The 21,986-nt window shown below is 46.5% G+C and overlaps 1 protein-coding gene across 2 annotated transcripts in view; it reads left to right on the plus strand.

Annotated features, from left to right (window-relative positions):
• Positions 1 to 21,986, plus strand: part of Myom2 (myomesin 2) — a 65,502-nt gene that overhangs the window by 37,801 nt on the left and 5,715 nt on the right. For both annotated transcript variants that reach the window (XM_075986279.1, XM_075986280.1), the window contains exons 17-32: positions 341 to 462; positions 1,310 to 1,497; positions 2,838 to 2,964; positions 5,041 to 5,219; positions 7,040 to 7,154; positions 8,595 to 8,751; positions 8,833 to 8,939; positions 9,717 to 9,761; positions 10,149 to 10,285; positions 12,867 to 13,011; positions 13,111 to 13,170; positions 14,496 to 14,563; positions 17,240 to 17,353; positions 17,522 to 17,609; positions 18,357 to 18,395; positions 20,154 to 20,259. In XM_075986279.1, coding sequence (XP_075842394.1) covers positions 341 to 462; positions 1,310 to 1,497; positions 2,838 to 2,964; positions 5,041 to 5,219; positions 7,040 to 7,154; positions 8,595 to 8,751; positions 8,833 to 8,939; positions 9,717 to 9,761; positions 10,149 to 10,285; positions 12,867 to 13,011; positions 13,111 to 13,170; positions 14,496 to 14,563; positions 17,240 to 17,353; positions 17,522 to 17,609; positions 18,357 to 18,395; positions 20,154 to 20,259 — 1,797 coding nt within the window. The remainder of the gene's footprint in view (positions 1 to 340; positions 463 to 1,309; positions 1,498 to 2,837; positions 2,965 to 5,040; positions 5,220 to 7,039; positions 7,155 to 8,594; positions 8,752 to 8,832; positions 8,940 to 9,716; positions 9,762 to 10,148; positions 10,286 to 12,866; positions 13,012 to 13,110; positions 13,171 to 14,495; positions 14,564 to 17,239; positions 17,354 to 17,521; positions 17,610 to 18,356; positions 18,396 to 20,153; positions 20,260 to 21,986) is intronic.

Consider the following 21,986-nt stretch of genomic DNA (forward strand, 5'->3'; position numbering starts at 1 on the left):
CTACTCACTGTCCTGCATTCAGTTCCTATGCACAGACCTCTTAGATGTAGGAATCAAATGCTATGGCTGAGCTTCAGTCTCGAGAGGCTCCGGATGAAAAACTGAAGGCGGGTCTCAGACTTTTTCATTAAATGCAGTATCATCTGCTTGCCTTGTCACCCTAAACAGTGAATTAACTCATGGCTCTGAAAATGAGGTTGAAGGTGTGGTTTACAGGAAAAGTAAACTTGGGTTTAGATCAAGTGAGAATTTTTATGAAGGGCCCCAGTGATGCGTACTTCAGGTGTACGAATCAGCAAGCCAGGGCTTGCGCCTTGTGACTCTCGACTCTGTTCCTCAGGTTCGTGGTACATGGCTTAACCACCGGCGAGCAGTACATCTTCCGGGTTAAGGCCGTCAATGCTGTGGGGACCAGTGAGAACTCTCAGGAGTCAGAGGTCATCAAGGTCCAGGCGGCTCTCAGTACGTAGCTCATGGGATCTTCTGTCTCTGTGTAGGGCTGTACTCTCTGCATCAAAAATACTTGTCACACCGCCTAGACCAACACCAGGGGACAAAGGTGTAGGCGTGGGGCTTGTTACAGAGTCCTCACCTCCCAGGAGGCTGTTTGTCCTGGAAATAGCAGTGTGAGGGGAAACTGGCAACAGGTCAGCTCCGTGGCAATGAAAGGTATCACAACAGCTCCTTACTCCTGTGAGGATACTCCCTGTCCGCTATGACTGGCTCTTTGAAATATGTGATTTCAAAGGGAAAGCCCGTGTGGCTTTCATGTCTCTTCCTGGTCTTATCCACGGATATTTGAAATGTCTGTTATTTTGATCGAACAGGGCACCACATCTAGAGGGACGTCACCTTCTCCCACAAGCTCAGGAATGTGCCCCAGCTTCCCACTGACTTGTGGCCAAACAGGGAAACATGAGCCATGTACCCATATTAATCTGAAGTTTTCACTTCTGACCAAGAAGTTAAAACACCCGCAATGGATAATGACGCCCCCTGCTGGCCACACGGTGATCGTTCTCCACATATGCAGAGTGGGAAGATAGATTTGTTCACTTTCAGGGGTTGGAGGGCATCTCCTGTTTCCATGTTTGGTCCAGGTTCAAACGGGTCCCTGTCCTATCATCAAGGCACTTGAAGCTGCATTTAGAAAGAGCCATGGATACAGACGAAAGGAACCAGCACTGTTAAACTCACCCCCTTTAGAGGAGGCTGGGGAATGAGGAGCGGTTTCCGTGCCTCTGCTTCCGTCTTGGTGGGATGGGGAATATAGAGCCCTAGTGACTGTCATGCTTCTGTGTTCTTGCAGCTGTCCCTTCTCATCCCTACGGGATTACCCTGCTCAACTGTGATGGCCACTCCATGACCCTGGGCTGGAAAGTGCCTAAATTTAGCGGTGGCTCAGCCATCCTAGGTTACTACCTGGACAAGCGAGAAGTACACCATAAGAACTGGCATGAAGTCAACTCCTCGCCCGTCAAAGAGAGAATTTTAACGGTCGGTTTTTGTTTGTCCTTTGCTTTTGCCTAAGTGACCTTTGCTGACCTTTGGGTGGACTTCTTCGTTCAGAGTTTCAGAGTTCAGTTGGCTTTGGGTCCTTTGATCCTGAAATAGACATTGTTTAAAAAAAATCCTAGAAAGAGGAGGACATGGTGTTTGGATCTAGATGGGTCTTAGGAAGCTAAGAAGCAAGAAAGAGGCCTTGTCAGGAACTGAGCAGACTTCATAGTCAATTAATGACCCAGTTGACAGGGATGGTGCGGTCCATCCTAGGAGCCCATCCTGGTCCAGGTGGTGAGGTGGGCAGAGGGGGCAGAGGGGTGGGAAAGAATCTAGCTGAGCAAGTGCTGATGGGAGGTCACTACTCCTTACTGATAACCACCTGTCTCAGCTAGAGTTTCCATTGCTGTGAAGAGACACCGTGACCACGGCAACTCTTATAAAGGAAAACACGTTATTATCGTGGCTCACTTACAGTTGAGAGGTTTAGTCCATTAACGTCATGGCGGGAAGCAAGGCAGCATGCAGGCAGACATGGTGCTGAAGAAGGAGCTGAGAGTTCTTACATCTTGACTCACAAGCAACAGGAAGTGATCTGTGTATATGAGCGTATATGAGACCTCAAAGCCCGCCTCCACAGTGACACACTTCCTCCAACAAGACCTGGCATGCTCCAACAAGACCACACCTCCTAACAGTGCCACTCCCTTTGGCTATTATATAGCCATTTTCTTTCAAGCCACCACACAACCCTTTCCTAGAAATTCCCGTGTTTCCTATCTCCTGTGCCAGTGTGTGCCACACCAGATGCAGAAGGGGTGACAGGTCTGGAGTTAAACCCCTAATTCAACTGTCGAAGTCTTTGATTTCTCATTTAAGCAGTGATGAATGGGTTCACCTCATCACCAACACCTAAGGACTGATCACAGCATACACATTGGGAAAATGAGAATTTGGGGTGAGGTCTTAGCTACCTGATACCTATCATAGTGAAAACCCTGCTTTATGATGCAGTTTATAATATGATTTTGTAACATTTAAACTATATTTACAGCACTTAAATGTGATGATGTGTGTGGCTTAAACTCAAATTTGGCGTGACAATATTGATCCGTGCCAAGTTCTCCCTCAGCATGCAGTGGTTCTTTCTTGGGCCTGTGCCCCTGACAGACCTACACTGGGTGCCAGTGGCCTCTTTAAAGGACTTAGTCTCACTTTCCAGTACGGTTTATTCTACTTCCTTCTCTCTCTGCAAACTCCTCATGTGTCCTCCTTGGCCCCTATGCGTGTTAGCTCCTCATTGAGCTCTTTTATTAATCGAAATGAAATCCATACAGGTGGAAGGCTTGACGGAAGGCTCATTGTATGAGTTCAAAATCGCTGCCGTCAACCTGGCTGGGATCGGGCAGCCGTCGGATCCCAGTGAGCACTTCAAGTGTGAGGCTTGGACAGCACCAGAGCCCGGTGAGACAGTCTTCCCCGGCAGGCCTCCCTCCATTAGCGTGTCTGGCCAGAGGGGGCTCCAGTAGCAGGCTTATGGGTGCCTGTTACGATATCGTCACCTGCTTGCCACAATCCACATTACATGATGTGGATTGTGGCAAGGGCTGCATGTGGCCATGAGACCGGACCGATGCAACTGAGCATGGCCATGGAAGGGGTTTTGAGTAAGGAGTGGGCGGCGGTGCATGGAAGGAGCCATTAGATCAGGGCACAGAGGAGAGACAGTGTTCCACAGTCTGCAATGTGCAGCTGGCCCCTGACATATGATCCCAATGTGGCTGTGGACACCGGCTCCTAAGGAGCCAAGAGGAGATAAGGGCAAAAGGTCCCAGGCAGTAAGGGGGCCATGAGCCTAGCCCAAGTCAAGGCAGAGAAGGTTGCCAGGGTCCCCACTCCTGTGTTAGCCTCTGTGCTCCAGGATGTTGAGAATCAGGGGCCCCCAGCTCCGAGAAGTACACTTGTTGAAGTCCTGACTGCATGTTCTACCTCCTTTTCTCTTTCTCTCCTTCCTTTCTTTTCTTCTTCCCCTCCCTCCCTTCCTTCCTCCCTCCCTTCCTTTTTTCCTTCCTTCCTGTCTTCCTCTTTACTTCCATCCATCCATCCTTCCTCCCTTCTTCCCCCTTCCCTCCCTCTCTTTCTTCTTTCCCTTTCCTCCCTCCCCTCTCCCTTCCTTCTTTTCCTCCCTTCATCCTTCCTCCCTTTCTCCTCTCTTCCCTCCCTCTCTCTTTCTTCCTTCCCTTTCCTCCTCCTCCTCTTCCTTCCTCCTTCCTCTCCCATGTCCATATGCCCCACTCTTCCTCGTTCTTTCCTCATTTTCAGTAAATAAGTTGGGCCCCTTAGAAATGGCTCTGCAGAAATTCTCCTCCCTCTTCTCCTCTTCCTCTTTTCCTCCTCCCCTGCCCCTTATCTCTTTTTCATTCCCCGGGAATAAGGTCAGGGTTTCCTATCAGCTAGGCGATGCTCTGTCATGGAGCTATATCGGCAGTCTTTTTCTTTTAAAAAATCAACTTTATATTAAAAACTCAGATATGAAAAAGAAACCACACACTGAAATTAACTGGACCCAAAGTCTATAGGCATTCAGAAGTTGTGGGGCTTCACATTGGATTTTACACTTTTGCTGTTGAATACATTTTGATTCATTTGTCTACCACCAAAATAAAAAAAAAAGGTCTATGAGAGAGTTAGAACGGGGACCATATTAGCTCTACAGTGTCTTTCATAACTTGTACCCACTACTACTCTTTGATTTTTATTTTGAGAGAGGATTTTACTGAGTTGCCAAGCTAGCTTGAACTTACTCTGTAGCCAAGACAGGCGTTGAGCTTTTAATCCTCCTGCCTCAGCTCCCTGAGTAACCCGGATGGCAGGTCTGCACCACCAGCTCCAGCTCCAGCTCCAGTCTTATTGAAGGCTTCATAGAAACTGCTTTCACAGCACACACAGGGTATACTGAGATCTAATTAAGACGAAGCTGGGTAACATCGTCTCCCATCTTGCTTCTAAGAGCTCCTCTGGGAATGGGGAGTCAGTCCCAGACTCTTGTGGCTTGCTGGTACCCTGAAGAGAACTGTGGTCTGTGTTAGCATGTTGGGAGGTTTGTAGCACAGCAATGGTAACAATTTCTGCACATTGGCTCTCCGATGCCCATGTGCTGGCCTGAGAGAGTGATATGCACTGTGCTTTGCTTGGTTCGTACTCACGATCATCCAGGTACCTGATGGAAGGGATAGAGGCTGGACTCTCCTTCCAGCCCCAGCATCAGGAACCTTCTAGAGAGAGTGAGATGTGGATGTGAAGAGAATACATGTTATGCCTGTGGAGGGAAGCCCTTGCCAAGGTGGCAGGGGAATCGCTGCAGTGGTGGGGGTGGCAGGGTCACTGTAGTGGTGGGGGTGGGAGGCCCCTGCCCAGCAGATAGGGTGACATGATTGGTAGGGATGGGAGACCCCTGTCTGGTGGCAGGGTCACTGCAGTGATGGTGACAATAATTAGGTTTGGCTCAGTTGGCTGTGCTCAGATTTAGTGACTTTTCAGGCCCTGCCTATGACCTGACATTCTGCGAGGTCCGCGACACCTCTCTGGTCATGCTGTGGAAAGCCCCCGTGTACTCGGGCAGCAGTCCCGTTTCTGGATATCTTGTGGATTTTAAGGAAGAGGATTCGGGGGAGTGGAAGACCACCAGCGAGGCACCGACTCCAAATCGCTACTTAAAGGTGACTGTCACCCCTTTCACATGCGTGGTTTTGATTCCCTGGCAAACTGGCCCCAAGTCTCTAGGAGAGAGATGCCCTGGAGACCCCCATTGTAGGGGACTTCGCCGCCCAGGTCTACTGCGCAAGGGCAGGAAGCTCCAGCAGAGGGCAGCAAAGCACCTTAAGGAGGTGGTGCTGGCCTCACAAACACTGCCAGAAAGCTGTGAGGATTTGCTGTTTCTTCCCTGACCCGTGTTGCAGCTTACCCAGCCACCATTATAGGACCACATTCCTTGTATGAGGTCCGTTCTCTGTCCAAGGCAAGGAGATGGCTTCTAACTCTGTGCCTCGACCTCAAGCCCAACGTTTGCTTTACCTAGTTCCTGCAATTGCTCATCGTAATTGCTTATCTTTTAACAATTATTTATTTAATAATTATTGAATAATTATCTTTAATAATTATTGCTAATAATAATTGCTTATCTACTTGATAAGCATCGCACACCCAGACACAGACATGCATGCACATGCACACACTCATCCACACATATCCACACGCCTGTGCTCACACATGTGTACGTATACATACATAGCTGCCCTCACCTGACAGACATGCATAAATGCACACACACACATCTGCCTGTATACACACACCTGTGGTCTCATACATGTACATATACAGCTGTACTAACGTGCACACTTATACATCTGCATCATTTGTATGTACCCTTGCATGTACACATTGTATTATACAGATACAGGCACCTTCACATTCTTATGCACGTGTACACACAGGCACACACACACACAGAAGTCCACACATGCATGTACGCACAGCTACACTCTCACACATATACACAAATACACACATGAACTCGTATACACATACCTGCACTGTCATCTACATACATCGGCACTTGTATGCACACATATACATATATACATATCTGCACTTACACTCAGACACATAATTTCACGTCAGCACTCACACATGTCTGAACACGCATGTGCCATTCTTGAACTGTTACGCATGTGCACACATGAACACATACTCGTATACCTTTATACATAGGCATGCATGTATACACAATGCGAACTTGAAGTCACCCACTCATGTACATATATGCACGCAGGTGCATGGCTGTGCCCACATATATACACATATGTACATTCACGCCATCCCACACATGGGCTCTGCACACATACACACCTGCATCGCCACATGCGTTTACACACATACACACCTGCATACCTACACGCACACATACACAGGAGTGCACTCACATGCAGAATGTAAGTTAGTTCACCCTCATTTTCCAAATACTTACACTTGCAGTTTTCTCGTCTCTGGGTCAGTGTGAGAGTCTTAAGTCCCTGGCCTACGTCCTTGGATGCTTACCTTTTTGACCCAGGGGTCTTCTCCTGATGTGGTTTAGACAGACGCCTGTGCACCCTCTTGCACATTCGTGCCAGACACTGAAGTACAATGATGGAGGCACAGGCAGTAATATGCTCTGCTGAGCAGGCTCACAGCAGAAAACTGTCTTCTTTGAATGGGTATGGTTGGCGGCAGAGTGTGCGTACATGTGAGAAGAGACTGTTTCAGTTATGGCATGTCTAAAGGATGATTTCTAACAGCCAGAAACCACATTTTAAGTCGTATCTGGTCCTGGAGAACTATGTTAAACATCACCACCAGGTTGTAACCTAGTCCATAGCATTTGATCTTGCACCTCGGTGTTCAGAGGAATACATGAATGTAGATGAGCCCAAACCTACTCCTTCCGCCAGTGAGCTTGGGTGCTGTCTGCCCTGGCACGGGTTTCTTCTGTCATTTCCAGGTCTGTGACCTGCAGCAAGGTAAGACCTATGTGTTCAGAGTTCGAGCAGTGAATGCCAGTGGACCAGGGAAGCCGTCAGACACGTCGGAGCCCGTGCTTGTGGAGGCCCGGCCAGGTGAGCCCCCACCTCTCAATTGCTCAGTGCAGTAGATGTCACCCCACAGAGGGACCTTGAGGGGTGCACTCATGCTCTGTATGTATGCATATGTGTGGGTGGAGGCATGTTTAATATGTAACCGACCATTTTAAATTTTAAAAAGTTCTTTGGTAACTTCATACATGTGTATAATTCATTTGATTATATATACCCCACTACCTGCTTACCCCTTCCTCACTAAACTCTTCTTTTCTTCCCCACAAGTCCCCAAACATGCTTTAAGCAGAACTTGATTGACAGAAGGTAGGCTACATCCAGGCTCCACACCTGCTCCAAACCCCTGAGCACATGGCCGTCTACCTGGTGTAGAGAAGTTGTTCTAGGAGTAGCAGATGATGTCCAAGGGGGGACCACTGTTGTTGTGCAACAGCTGGGGTTAGGTCAGATGCCTATAAAGCTATTGGTCACTTTCTTGGCTGCATCAGACTCCTTTGAGGTGATCTTGCAAAGAGGCATCTCTGGGGCTGAAACCAGCTCCCAGGATACTCAGGTTGGTTGTGTGCCTGGGTTCAGGGAGGTAATGGAGCCAAGAGCTGAGACCTCCGTGTTTTACTCCTGGGGCCTCTTGCTCTCGTCTGTCTCATCTTCCTGGTAACATAGGATTGGTATCGCTGACTTTAGTTTCGTTTACCAGCTTTGACTCCTTTTGCCAACACCACCACTGCTCTCACCATCAGCAGTAATACAACGTCCTCTTCTTCTTCCTCCTCCTCTTACTCCCCCCTAAAGATTTGTTTTTATTTTATATGTATGAGTGTTTTGCCATGAATGTGACTGGTGCTCTCAGAAACCTTCTAAGAGGGCATCAGAGCCCTATGAACTGGAGTTACAGGTGGTTGTGAGCTGCTAAATGGGTGCTAGGAATCGAACCAGTTCTTCTGAAAGAGCAGCAAATGCTCTTAATGGCTGAGCCATCTCTCTATCCCCAGCTCTTGCTTCTAAGAGTTGTATTCTGAATATCTGGTGTCAGACAGCAGCCCTCATTCCCCAGAAAACAAACAAACAAACAAACAAACAGAATAACCGACATGGAGAAGGAAGAATGTGTGGGAGCTATGGAGTAATGTAAACATGACAGTCCAGGTTATGGTCTGGGGGTGACGGGTCAGTCCGAGAGGCAGTCTTGGGTTTCTGCAGTGTTGGAGAAGAAGCCAATAGAAGTTTGAGGACACAAATAGCATCAGCTCAGCCAGCAGCTGGCCTTGTCAGCCAGCTCCCTGAGGGCTGCTTGCTCTTCTAAGCCTCTCTGGTCAATTTTGGACTGACATTAAGTAAAACTGATGATGCGACCAATCTCAAACAGGCTTCCACCTGGCTACTGCCAGCCGCTCTCTAGAAAAAGGAATCTTGGGGACATAGTGTTCCTGAGGATCCCTCCCTTCCTCCCATCCCTAACAGGCACCAAGGAGATCAGTGCTGGTGTGGATGAGGAGGGCAACATCTACCTTGCGTTTGACTGCCAGGAAATGACAGACGCCTCCCAGTTCACCTGGTGCAAGGCCTATGAAGAGATTGCCGACGAGGAGCGGTTTGAGGTTCAGACTGAGGGCGATCAGTAAGTAGCCAGCCAGAGGCTGTGGACCTTTGGCTTCCGCAGGCAGAGGTGACTAACCCTCCCCTTTCCTTTTCCTTTCAGTTCAAAGCTGTACTTTAAGAATCCAGATAAAGTAGACGTGGGGACATATTCTGTATCTGTCAGTGACACGGATGGTGTGTCCTCCAGCTTCGTTTTGGATGAGGAAGGTAACGTCCTCCTGACACAGGCTGGCCATTCCCAGCTTTGTCATGCTTTCAGAGATTGGCTCTCAAACAGAGAAAACACATTTGGTCTGGAAGAAGGCTGGGCATGGGGTTTTCTCACGAGCCAAAATCTCTAGAAATTTAGCAAATGCAGGTCTTCTCACTGCCTCTTTCTGTCTTGGAAAGTTTCCCACGGGCAAGCAGAACTCAGTCTTTCCAAGGGGCCCCCTCCCAGGACAGCAGTGTTGGTTCACCTCCACGTCAATATGGCTCACAGAGGAATCAGTTTATTATATATATACTCGGTAATATGAAATTAGCCTTGATGTTTGTCTTAGTTAGGGTTTCTGCGGCTGTGAAGACTCCTTGACCACTGCAACTCTTATAAAGGAAAATATTTAATTGGGGTGGCTTACAGTTCAGAGGTTTAGACCATTGTCATCATGGTGAGAAACATGGTGGCATGCAGGCAGACATAGCAGCACCGGAGAAGGAGCTGAGAGTTCTACATCTTGTTCTACAGGCAATAGGAAGTAAACTGTCTCATTGGGCATGGCTTGAGCACACATGAGATTGCAAAGCCCCATCTGCAGTGACACTTTCTCTAACCAGGCCACACCCACTCCAACAAGGCCACACCTCCCATAGTGCCAATCTCTACAGGCCAAGGTTTCAAGCACATGAGTCTATGGGGGCCAATACAATCCAAACCACCACAACGTTGTTCATAGACTTCTGAATGCATGGGTCAAAACTGATGAAGTTTTTTCTTCCTTTTAGAACTTGAGCGTTTGATGGCCTTGAGCAATGAGATAAAGAATCCCAGTAAGTAATCACCTGGTTTCATACAGGCATCTGCAGATTTAGGAGGAGGGAGAGCCTTCATAAGACTTATAATCATCTGCTTAGGAGAAATATGGGCTTATGTTGTGGGAACTTGACTGTCTGTTCCTAGTCCAAGCCAATTGTCTGGCAGAGGTCATCTCCCAGAGTCACCCCTCAAACTCTGACCATGTCCAGAGAGCTTCAAGGAACTCATCCAACAGGAGGCTTTTCACATGGTTCTCACATCTTGCTTCCATGATCCTGGGCAATACTCCATGGCTTACCTTGAAATGTTTAGGAACTGGGTTGGTGTTGTCTTCCAGTTTTAGCTGTCCATCTGAGGCCGATCTGTTCACCACTGACTTACGATTTCTCTTCCTCCTGCAGCAATCCCTCTGAAGTCCGAATTAGCTTATGAGATTTTCGATAAGGGTCAGGTCCGCTTCTGGCTCCAGGCAGAGCACCTTTCACCAGATTCCAGCTTCCGGTTCGTTATCAATGACAGAGAAGTCTCTGACAGTGAGGTGAGTTCTTGGAGTGAGCTATGGCTCAGAGGGAGCTGGGTTTGCTGGTCTGGGAGTGAGCTAAAGCTTAGAGAAATCTGAGTTTACTTGGAAGGTTCTCAGAGTTTATTCCCACCCTTTCAGAAACAGGAGTTCAGAAGGTTGACCAGATGGCTCATGGTTGAGGTTCTCACATTGCTCAGAGAGTCAGTCTTGGTTTGGTACTTTACTGAATGAGCACTAGGCCTTTGTTCTATTTTGTGTGTATGTGTGTGTGTGTGTGTGTGTGTGCATTCACTTGTGTTAGTGGTTGAGGTGTGTGCATGCTTGGCACATGTGAGTATTTTTCCTCAGTCATCTTTCCCTTTTTGTCTGAGACAGGGTCTTTCATTGGTTTGGAATTTCAACTGGCCTGCAAGCTTACAGAGATCTATCTGTCTGCCTCCAGTTTTGCTATCTCTGGGCATATGCTACCATGTTGAGCTTTTTATGTGGGTTCTGGGATCCAAACGCAGTTCCTCATGCTTGTGAGGCAGGAACTTTACTGAATGAGTGAGTCATCTTTCTATATTTTTGATTATGTGAAAAGAATCTTGAAATTACTACAGCCCTCATTTTGCACTATGGAACACTTGAGAAGTCATTAACTATATTTAGATATATTAACCCTTGTCTAGTTTATAGCATGCTGGGGAACCCAGTCATAGAACAAATCTATTTTTGATGGTGTTGCTTTTATTCAGGGGTGAGTTAAGTGAATCATCTATTGGTATATCCCTTTTTCCACTAAATGCTCAGTGTATGTCTTTGGTGCTTAGCCACCTAGTCCAAAATTCCCCATTCTGGTATTCACTACACACCTATCAATCGTGAGCTGGAAATGTTTGTGGGCAGCCCAATCTCTTCATATGAGCTTTGCTATCTACTCTCAGGCTGGTCTTTATGTCTGGTGGTATTGGCAAAACAGGGCTAGATGAAGTGTATCGAACAGAAATCTTGGGATGTCAGGACCATGTGGTGTTTTAAATCACGTGATGGAGTCAGTCTGTCCCACGGGAGCCATGCCATGCTTTTAGAAAAAGTAGAGGGCAGTTGGATTTTGTGGGCTGTAAACGGCCGAGTGCGTGCACACTGTGTGTGGGATGGTACTCCCTGATCAAGGCGAGGGGAGATGTTTTCTAGGAAAAGAAGTGGAATGTGGAGTGATTGCACATTATTCGCTGAGCATCTTTTGATTAACATTCCCTGCCTGCCATGGAGAGCGACGATGCTGCTCCAGAGCTAATCCTTTGGAGTAGGAGTGCGCCATTTCACGTCTTTAATTAGCAGCCTACAGGTGACGTTCATGTTTGAAGACTGATGCTGTTTTTGTGAAAGTCACATAAAACCCTGTATTTATGGGGCTCGTAAAATCACAGAACTTCATCTTGCTGCATCAAGATGCCTAATTATTTCCTAAAGCCTTCTCAGATACCGCAGTGAGGAAGCCGAGAAAGCTGGAGAGCCTGCTGTGTCTTCAGGCTTCTGGCTGGTGAAATTCATACCTGGGATCTTTTAACTAGTTAGAGTGGGTTCCGGCACTTCTGGGAATGGATGGTGAACTGGTGGTGATGTCCCACAGATACCGACCATTTGTTGAGCAACATGAAAGCTGCTTTTGATAATTCAAATGTCTTCATCTGAAACTAGACAGATATGCAAGGACCAGGGCAGGAGCAACTCGCTGGGCTCTTATACTTCTAGTCTGATATGGTGGCGACTCATTTCAGTCGCATCTGCATAGTTCCTGTCATTAACATGTTCCGGAAGGCTCTACCTCAAGACTAATCAGCAGGCTGGTGCCCCTTTATTGCAGCCTTTCTTGAGAACATAGATATACCTGTCTCTTCTTCTATTTCCCTTTGAAAACACCCAGTGATGTTGTACAAGTATGGAACATGTGGCTGACATATTTGGAAGCAACTTTGAATTTTTTAGTAGTTTTTTGAATGTTTATTGGATATCAAAGCCTGAGGAGGGGGGCAGGCTTTAGCCATTTACAACCAAGAGGCTGTTTACAGTTCAGGGGCTGAAGCTCATAGCTACGCACTAGGTAACTTCCTGTCTCTCTTCCCTTCCCAGAGGACAGTGGTTTCTTTTGGGTTCTTGGTCCACCCAGAGGTTTCTGAGTTCCTTTGTGTCCCCCCCCCCCCCAGTTCCTTCAGAACGGTCTCAGGTGTGTCTTAGTTAGTCTTCTGTTGCTGTGTAGAGACACCATGACAGCAACTCTTATAAAGGAAAGCCTTTAACTGGGGGCCTGTGTATACTTTCAGAGGGTTAGTCAGTGATCATCATGGCAGGAAACAGATGGGCATGGCACTGGAACAGTAGGGAGAGAGAGAGAGAGAGAGAGGGGACTCACCTGCTGTGGACTTTTGAAACACTTCCTCTAACAAGGCCACACCTCCTAATCCTTCCCAAACAGTTTCACTCCCTGGTCATTAAGCATTTAAATATATGCGCTGACTGGGGGACACTCTCATTCAAGCAACCTCGAGGTGTAACTTCACTGTGGAGAAGCAGTTTCATCACGTCATTCTCTGTGTTTTCTTCTGGGTTCCAGACTCACAGGATTAAATGCGACCGATCGACAGGTGTGATTGAGATGGTCATGGATCGGTTTACTATAGAAAATGAAGGGACCTACACTGTGCAGCTTCAAGACGGAAAGGCTAAGAATCAATCCTCATTGGTGCTCATTGGAGACGGTATGCCATGGGGAGCGTTTCCACATGCCCGCCAAGCATAGTTAAAGGGAAATCCCTTTGAATCGAGAGATATTTCAACTCTCTATCTTTCTTGAATAGCATTCAAAGCTGTCCTTGAAGAGGCTGAATTTCAAAGGAAGGAATTCCTCAGGAAACAAGGTAGGTGGTGGCTCCCTCACACAGCAGTAGCACAAGGTGCAGACCTGACTTTGTAACGTGTCTCCAACAGACCCTGCATCTCACAGCTGACTCTGAAGACACGTGGGATGATCGAAAGTTAAGCAATCATTTTAGCCGAGGAAATTAGGGGACGCCTCTGTCTTTGGCCCTTTAGGGGTATCTTGCTTATATTCTTTCCTGCTTCTAACCTTGGCTGACCCTGGATATATGTTCATAATTTCCTATGAACTCTCCTTATTGGGAAGCAGGGTGTCTTAACTAACCTCTGCACCAGTGACTGACTAGTCCCTGGCCCCTGCAGCTTGAAGGTTGCATCCTTCCCAACCCCTTTCTTTCCATGGTCCTCTGCATGCCACATGTTGATGACCTCACACAGAAGTGGTAGGATCTCAGGTTAGCCAAGTCCCCATCCTCTTTCAGCCCAGTATAACCCTCTGGCTGTGTCAGATGGACTTCTCTGGATACACCCATCAAAGTGTCCAGACCACTCCTTATTTGGTATTGCTTTTACCACAGGTTTTAAATATATATATATATATATATATATATATATATATATATATATATAAAATTTCTAATTGAAATAATATTATATCACCTTCTGTCCTCCATTTATTTCCACCAGTGCCTCCTAGGTACCTTCCTACTGGCGCCCTCCACAAGCTTATTTAAACAAGACACCAATTGAGTTCTAGCCTTATAAAATGTATTATTATAAAAGAATTAGTACATGAGTCTCAACCTGGTTAACATTGTTGTGTTGAATGAGAAAATAGCTTTATTAGGAGGTAGCTTACTTCATGCTTATTTCAGCAGAAATGATTGATATTGTTGAAAGACATACACAGCTCCATCCCTGATCTGAACTAACAAGCGTCTACAAAGTTGCGAGGTCACGTTGCTTTGTCTTCCTTTCACCTGTGTTAATTCCCTTCCTTTAAAGACTTTGTCACTGTGCTGCTCAGTGTTCAGTCAGAGGCAAAGCCCAGGAAAGAGACTGTGAGGGGCTGGATATAAATATCTAAAGAGCAAATGACTCCATGTGCAGTAAGGAGGGGACCGTGTCCTCCCACTGGGAACAGGGGGCTCAAGAGAGATTTAGCTCTTAGGCAAGCTGGCTTAGAGACTATGAGCCATACCATGGCTTTACAGGTCACAGCAGGTCCCTCCAGCCTTTATGTTTATATATCAAAATATAACAGACATATTAAAACACATATACATATGTAGATGTAATACTTACCTTAGCCTTAGGTGTCTATACATGTAAATTCTTATTTTAGAACTTCATCCTTTCCCCACAGGCCCTCATTTTGCTGAATATTTGCACTGGGACGTTACAGAAGAATGTGAAGTTCGGCTTATCTGCAAGGTGAGAGACCCAGTGATTTCCCCTTTGTGTTCTTTGTGGGGAGGCTGGCTAGGGAGCAGCTGTGGGGAGTGAAATGGGTGGCCGAGGTTTAGGTGCAAGAAGAGACTTCAGGGTCTAGTGAACCCTGTAGACATAGATGGTAAATGCCTGTCCTTCCTTCTTCATGGTGCCTTAGTGCTGTGACTTTCAAAAGAAGATTTAAGGAGGTAGCTTACTAAAGCATAGTCTTCGAATGTTAACCGTGGCTCCAAGAGAAGACGTGTCATGAAGACATGTGTATGCCATGCTGTCCACATGGCACTATCAGGCACTAAAAGGCATATTTGAGGAATGGCTACTTATGTTTGTTAATAATTAGGTAAAGAAGCTCTATTTCTAAGTTGTATTTTAATCAACAAACCTCTAATTTATTGAGTACCTGCCTTATATGTCACTGTGAAAGCGTTGGGATAAATGATAATAGTGCATTATTTTTGTCCTTAAACTACTTACAGATTACTTAAAGCCCAAGTAGGAAAGATGAAAACAAGCAGGCTGTTTCAGCAAGGTGAGGCTTCAGGGGTCAGAACAAGTCCAGGTCCAGGGAGTGAGACCACGAGCAGGAGTTGAATGTCATCTTTAACCACAGTCAGAAGACAGAGCCAGTGTTATGTGTGTTATGTACAACAAGAAGCCATGGAGCTATATCAAGAGGGCAGAGCCAGTGGCTGTGGGGTTGTAAGAAGGGTTGGGATGATGGTGGAGCCTGAAGTATTGGCATTCAGAGGCAAGATGCTAGTCCTTTACTGAACAATGGGCTTTTTTGTACATGGGAAGAAAAACTGAAAAAACAAACATCAGTTTTCTCAAATGATCACCATGCACGGATAGGTATGTATTTCTATAGTGAGCATTATAAAGCTCAGCTCATCAGGAGGTCAGAGGTCAGGCTCAGGGACGAGGAGGGCGACTGATGTTCTGGTTCTGACCACAGCACCAGGACAACCTGGTCTTCCTGTATCCTAAGGACTAGGGGCAAAAATGTGAGGTCCTCTTCTTGGGGGCTGATAGCATCCAAGTGCTGTGTAACTGCACACAAATATTTGAAATTATGTCAAGTTCCCTGATCACAGATCTGCACAGTCCAGTAGACACAGGTATTAGGACAAAGAAATAAATCTTGAAATCAGTATTTTTGCAATCTCATGCATTCAGTTTGCATATTCATGTCCCCATAAATGCTGCAAACCACCTTCCTGAATATCTTTTCATTCAGTCATAACTGTGGCAGGTGATACTTCTTGATTTATTTATGTGACAAAATACATAGGGAATAGTATATATTAGGGTATACTTTCACTTTTATAGAATAGCATTTGAAAACAAAAGAAGTATTCAACAGAAACCTCAGTCACAAGAAGAAAGTGTGTTGGGATCTTGTCATTCTCTAGAGCAGTGTGATGGGAGAGCAGTGGCCCTTGGGTACGTGCAAACCATGTGAGCAGTGTCTGAGGAACTTGCTTCTTGACGTCTCTTTGCACACTCATGCACACATGAGGCACCTGAGTGCTCCAACATGGCAGAGATGAATTGCAGGGTCAGAGATGACACGCAGGGGCTGTCACTCGGTGAGACCCCTCCACCCACATGGCAGCAGGATGGGGGCTGTTTAGACACCAGATTGAAGGGCACTGGAAAGTCTTTGGCTTCACACACGCAGAGTGGCAACGTTCCCCCTGATGAGCAGAGTGAGCCTAGAGACAAGGAAGGATGGCAGAGGCTGGCATTGCAGGGAGATCCAGCCAGAGCAGACCAGGAAGTTACTATCCTGTGATGTGTGTTCTGTCATGTTCTGTGCTGGGGTGGGTTGGGGCGCTTCCAGGGTCCCCATGCATTCCTTAAACATGTGATTGGCTTCTCTGTTCAAGGCTTTCTTTCAACTCGGGACTAAAGTAGATAAAAGTACCTGCAGTATGTGATTTTTCTCATGTCACTGGCGACAACACTGCATATAGCTGCTGTGGAAATTCCAAACACATGGCCTTCCTGGTCTCTAGAGCCAGTCCCATGACATAATGTTCCATTGCTGGCATTTCCTGTATGGAGGTGATGGGGATGCAGACTCCTCAGCCTCCTGTAATCCAATGTCATCCAACACCTGCCGCACAAAGTAGAATATCGTCTTCCTGAGCTAGCGTGTCACCCACGCAAGTGTGAGCATGGTTCCTCTCCATCAGAACCCTGCAAACCTTAGCTTCTAAGCCAGAGGCTAGACTGTGAGGAATTCCCATATAGGGAAGCCCTCTGTCCTGGTGCCATCCCTTTGTGTTCATGCGCCTCAATATCACACTTTCAAAGAGCAGGCACCCAGTGATCTAAAGAGCTCGAGGAACATTTTAAGAACCAAAGCAGTTTGCTTGGGCCTCATCAGCGACATCTCCTATTAAAGGAGAGATTTTCACACTTACTGACTTTGTCGGTCCTGTCAGTGGCAGCTATGAGAGCTTACTGCTTTTAGAAGACCATTGATAAATACATTCGCTGTTATTAGAAGTGCCAGTTCTTCCACGAGTCCCCCTGCTGAGCCTGTTGAGGGTAAAAGCTGGTGTTTTCTTTAGGTCTGGGGTTGACTAACCCTGAAGGATTTTTTTTTTCCTCTTGAACCATGGCGATTCACTTAGGACTTCTGTTTTGCAGGTCGCAAACACCAAGAAGGAGACAGTTTTCAAATGGCTCAAGGATGATGTCCTTTATGAAACTGAGACCATGCCAGACCTGGAGAAGGGGGTCTGTGAGCTGCTTATACCAAAGGTACGCCGCAGCCAGAGAAACAAAACAGCGCTCTCCGTAGCTTGTCAACTTGGCTGTGCCTCCCTGTTTGCACACTGATTTCCCATGCTTTGCAAGGAAAATGGACTAAGACAACATCTTGTCTCATGGTGTTTATTTTGCATGAATATGGAATGTGGTTTTTCCTAGTTGTCTAAGAAGGACCATGGGGAATACAAAGCAACCTTGAAAGATGACAGAGGTCAAGATGTCTCTATCCTGGAAATAGCTGGCAAAGGTAAGATGGTGCCTTCTTTGTCTTACAAGGATAAGGGTTGTTGTGGAGCCGTGTCCATACACACCCTGAGTTGTGTGCATATTTCACCGACCAGGACTCTAGTCTGTCCATGGAACAGGGGGAAGGGGCACTGTGAAAGAGTACTCATGAGTATCTGTAGCTGTGTGTATACCAGCGACTACATTCTATCCATGGAATGAAGGGTGTCAGGGAGGTGGGGTCACACACACCCTGAGCTGACAGAGCTCCATGCTGTTCACGGAATGGCCCGTGCTATAGAAGTACCCTCATGCACAATCTGAACTGTGTGCATTTCCCCACTTCAGTGATGCTGGGTAAGGAAACCAGATTGTCCTTTGTCTGCATTAAGAGTTTCTTCACAGTGTTAGAGAAAACGCACAATATCACTTTGGGCTTAGATGAAATGTCATTTCACTCCCTCATCAGAAGCCGCGTTTGATTCCTTACAAATGCCGTAAAGATGATTGAAGCTCTTAGGAAGTTATTCAATTCCATGTACAGTTGGATTTATGTCGAACAAAATGTTCTTGTCCCGTGTTTAAAAAGCGAATAGGTTAGAAGGATTTATGGCGCACATAAGCCTTTTATGGACAAATATTACCATTTTAGTGTTTCATTTTTCAAATGAGGATCACAGTTTCCTGTGTCAGTTTAATTAGACATAGAAAATGCTGCTTTCTGTTAAAGTCACGGCCAATGATGGTGCATCGCCTTTCTCTCTTCCAGTCTACGAGGACATGATCCTGGCAATGAGTCGTGTGTGTGGTAAGTAAAAGTCCCCGAGGTTTCAAGTCTGGCTGGATGAAGCATCTCTGTTTCCTGGGCTTAGCACTCACATCCCAGAGGACACTGATGGCTGGGTGTGCCCCTGCCTGGCGACCTGCCTGCTCCGTCATGCTCCGTCCTAGCTCTGCAGGGTGATTACTGGAGCCTGTGTTCAGCTTCAGAAGGCCCTGCTGGCACTGCCCACCTTCAGAAGGCCCTGCTGGCACTGCCCCAAATTCACCACTGTCAATTTGCCTTTGCCCAACCTGGGCAATGGTGTTGTTCAAAAGTGCTATTAGTCTTTCTTAAAACACAGAATAGTCATAGTGGATATTGAACACTTAGACTTCATAGTCTGTATATTGAGCAATTTGCCTTTGTTTAGAAACTGGAAAAGCTAAAACACCGCTTATAAATGAGCAAATAGTAGCTTTCATGGTAACCGTTAGTGATCCGTTACTCCAGACTCTCTAGATTTGAAGGCATGCCCAACCTGTGAGCCACTGGCCACGTGTGACTGGACAAAGTCAAGGATAGCTACACAAGTGGCCCAACACAGAATCAAATACCTACCTGTGACGTCATGAGACCTTCTGGAATATCCTTCCCTGCCGCTCTGTTGTGAGGCTCTCCAGTGTGAATTTTGTGACTGACAACACCGTGTTAAAATGTCAAAAGATTAGACACATCAGCTGGAGAATACCCAGGTTAAATTTTCTGATCACGTAACCAAAATCTGCGTGGCAGATAGATGACCAGCTAGCTGAGTCAGGACTCACCAGAACCCATATCCTCTCTACCGCAATTGCAAAGTCCTATGCTTTCCCAGAATTCCCTTCAAAACCACTGTTTGCATACCTTTAATGCTTTTGCAAGCACTCCTGTGAGGTAGACCTTTTTGCTTTCGTTTAGTGAAAGGGACCTGGCTACATTTTAAAATGAGGTTCCCTTGGAATGGCTTTCAATGAGTCAAACACTAACCCATGGGTGTGCAAGCTGCTTGTAAGGTGAATCAAGTCACTTGAAAAATGGCTTTGCCCTCACACTCTGCAGGGCTGGTTTGTATTAACTATCTCATAATGTGCTGGAGGGCCACCTGCCAGTGACAGGTTGGTCACATGTGGAGAGGCGATGAGTGCAGCAGACTGGCCTCACACGATGCTTCGGGAACTCCCGGTTCACTCCATCAACCAAGGTGGACGCAGGCATCTTTTATGGGGAGTTAGGGGCAGATGGAGAGCAAGCACAGAGGTCTCCATGTGACTAGATTCCCTGGCATCTGTGTGCCATTTCAGGTGGAGAGGAGTGAAGTGCAGGTGTCTCCAGGAAGGAAGGTTGTGGCTGTGTCCTCCCACTCCAGCTTCTGCTGATTTTCCCTCCTCCCTCCTGTATGGGTTTTCTGTATCTCTTCAGACTTGGGTCAATTAATATAGCAGGTTTCATAGCCATTGTCACCAAGATTGATTCTTTCAGGCAAGCCAAAGTGCTAAGGGCCAGGTGTGGATTACGTTTGAAAAGCTTCATGTGTCTTTGGTCGTAAGCAAAGGGCTTTTCACAGTGCTCTGGCAGGGCAAGTGTACTTCTCAGATGAAAGCACGTGACATGGAGGGAGGGAGGAGCCTCTGTGGTTATGACAGGAATGAGTCCCAACTTGAGGAGTGACGTGCCGATACTGTGGACGGATGTGTCTTACTGTTGGGCCACGGGCCTGTTCTGCCTGTTTCTCTGAGGTTTAATTTAACGTATTGTTATCTGCAGGAGCCTCTGCCTCACCACTGAAGGTTCTCTGCACCCCAGAGGGCATCAGACTTCAGTGCTTCATGAAGTATTTCACAGAGGAAATGAAGGTCAGCTGGTATCACAAGTGAGTATGAGAGCTTTTGTCCATGACCGCAGCAGCTCGTGGCTCAATGTGGTACTCTTGGCAAACCACAGGCCATGACCCTGTTCTCAGTTATGGTGCCAAGATTTGGATGGGTGGGCCATGGGGCAGTGAGTCTGGGCAAAGGAGAAAGAAAAGGAGTGTCAGAAGGTGTCCACAGTGGTTACCAATGGCACCTGTGCTCAGAACACATTCTCCTGGTAGTGAGAAGAGCAACAAGGGACCAGTGTTTAGAGTCCAAGGTCCAACTGTAGGCAGAGTTTTCCTGTCCCACAGCTGCTCTCAAACAGACATACTAAGGCTTATATTAATTATAAATGTTTGGCCAATAGCTCGGGCTTATTACTAACTAACTCTTTTATTTTAAGTTAATCCATATTCTTTATTTATGTTCTGTCACATGACAGTACCTTTATTAAACATGACAGCATGTTTATCTCCTGCTCCCTCTGTGTCTGTGCCTGTCTCCTTCCCAACATTCTCAGTTTGGCTCTCCCGCCTACTTTATCCTGTTCAACTATTGGCCAATCAGCTTCTTTATTAAGCCAATCTGAGTAACAGTTCTTCACAGTGTACAAAAGGATTATTCTGCAGTATCCAACCTTTCAACTAGTGGCTTTCTCACTAGACATGTGTAAGAAGACAGGGAACCCAGGGTAGAGTAGGAACCTGTGTCAGTTGGTGACATTTGATCCACAGACCCTAATAAGAAATCCACAGAATGCAGACTTAGGCATGGACAATTGTTCATTGCTTTTAAAAAATGCCAAGTCATACATCAACTAATGCAGAAAATGCCACTTTAAATAAAAGGCTGGAAATTTAACCAGCACAAACAGAAATGTTCTTTGGAAAAAGGACCTTGTTTTCTTGCTGGAGGGTGAAATTAATGTACTGTGTAGACATGGTAAAGTTCAACAGTCTGAGGCTTGACCCCTTCAGATGTCGAGGAATCCCAGCCACTCCAGAGATGTCTTGCTGTCATCATAGGAAAAGCAAAGCTAGCAAACTTTTACCTCAGGCTGTATGTGTTCCCCCAGCTTGGGAGTCTTTGCTGTCATAGTTTCAATTGACTAACAACTTCCCTTAATCTGGGTGGGTTCCAATTACCTGCAAGAATGAGATGCTTTCTGTTTTCTACATCTTACCTTTTAGAATTCTTAGACAGGGTGGGAGTGGTGTTGAGGTGAGGGCTTCCCATGGATTCTCTCCCACTCTGGGTAGGGCTACCAGCTGCCGTGACCTTGACAGGGCTCTCTATATTTATAGTGTATTTGAGTTTTAGAGACAAAGAAAATGATATCTCCAGATTTAAGGCCCACATTGAGTAGCACGTGGCAGAAGAAGATTGAACAGGCTACTGGAGTCATTGTGTATTTAGGGACAGTGACCAGTGGCTCACACAACACTTGAAGCAGGTTGCAAGTCCCTAGGTGTGGTGAATGCTCTCTCTCTCTGACAACTAGGTGCACCAAACAGGTTGACTTGATAATGGGTGAGTGTAGTGTAACACTGTTGATTTGGAAGACAGCAACATTATTGGATGCTTTAGTCTTACTTACACTTCCAAAGCTGGAATAGAACACATTAACCATAAAATTTATTATTTGTCCACCGTAAGGGTGCAGTGAAACCATGCTGGGGGCACCCAGCTCTGCCACCATCTCCAAAGCCTTCACCTTGTACAATGGAATGCTGTCCCCCTTGTA

This window comes from Microtus pennsylvanicus, chromosome 9 (assembly GCF_037038515.1).
Source record: "Microtus pennsylvanicus isolate mMicPen1 chromosome 9, mMicPen1.hap1, whole genome shotgun sequence".
NCBI lineage: Eukaryota > Metazoa > Chordata > Mammalia > Rodentia > Cricetidae > Microtus > Microtus pennsylvanicus.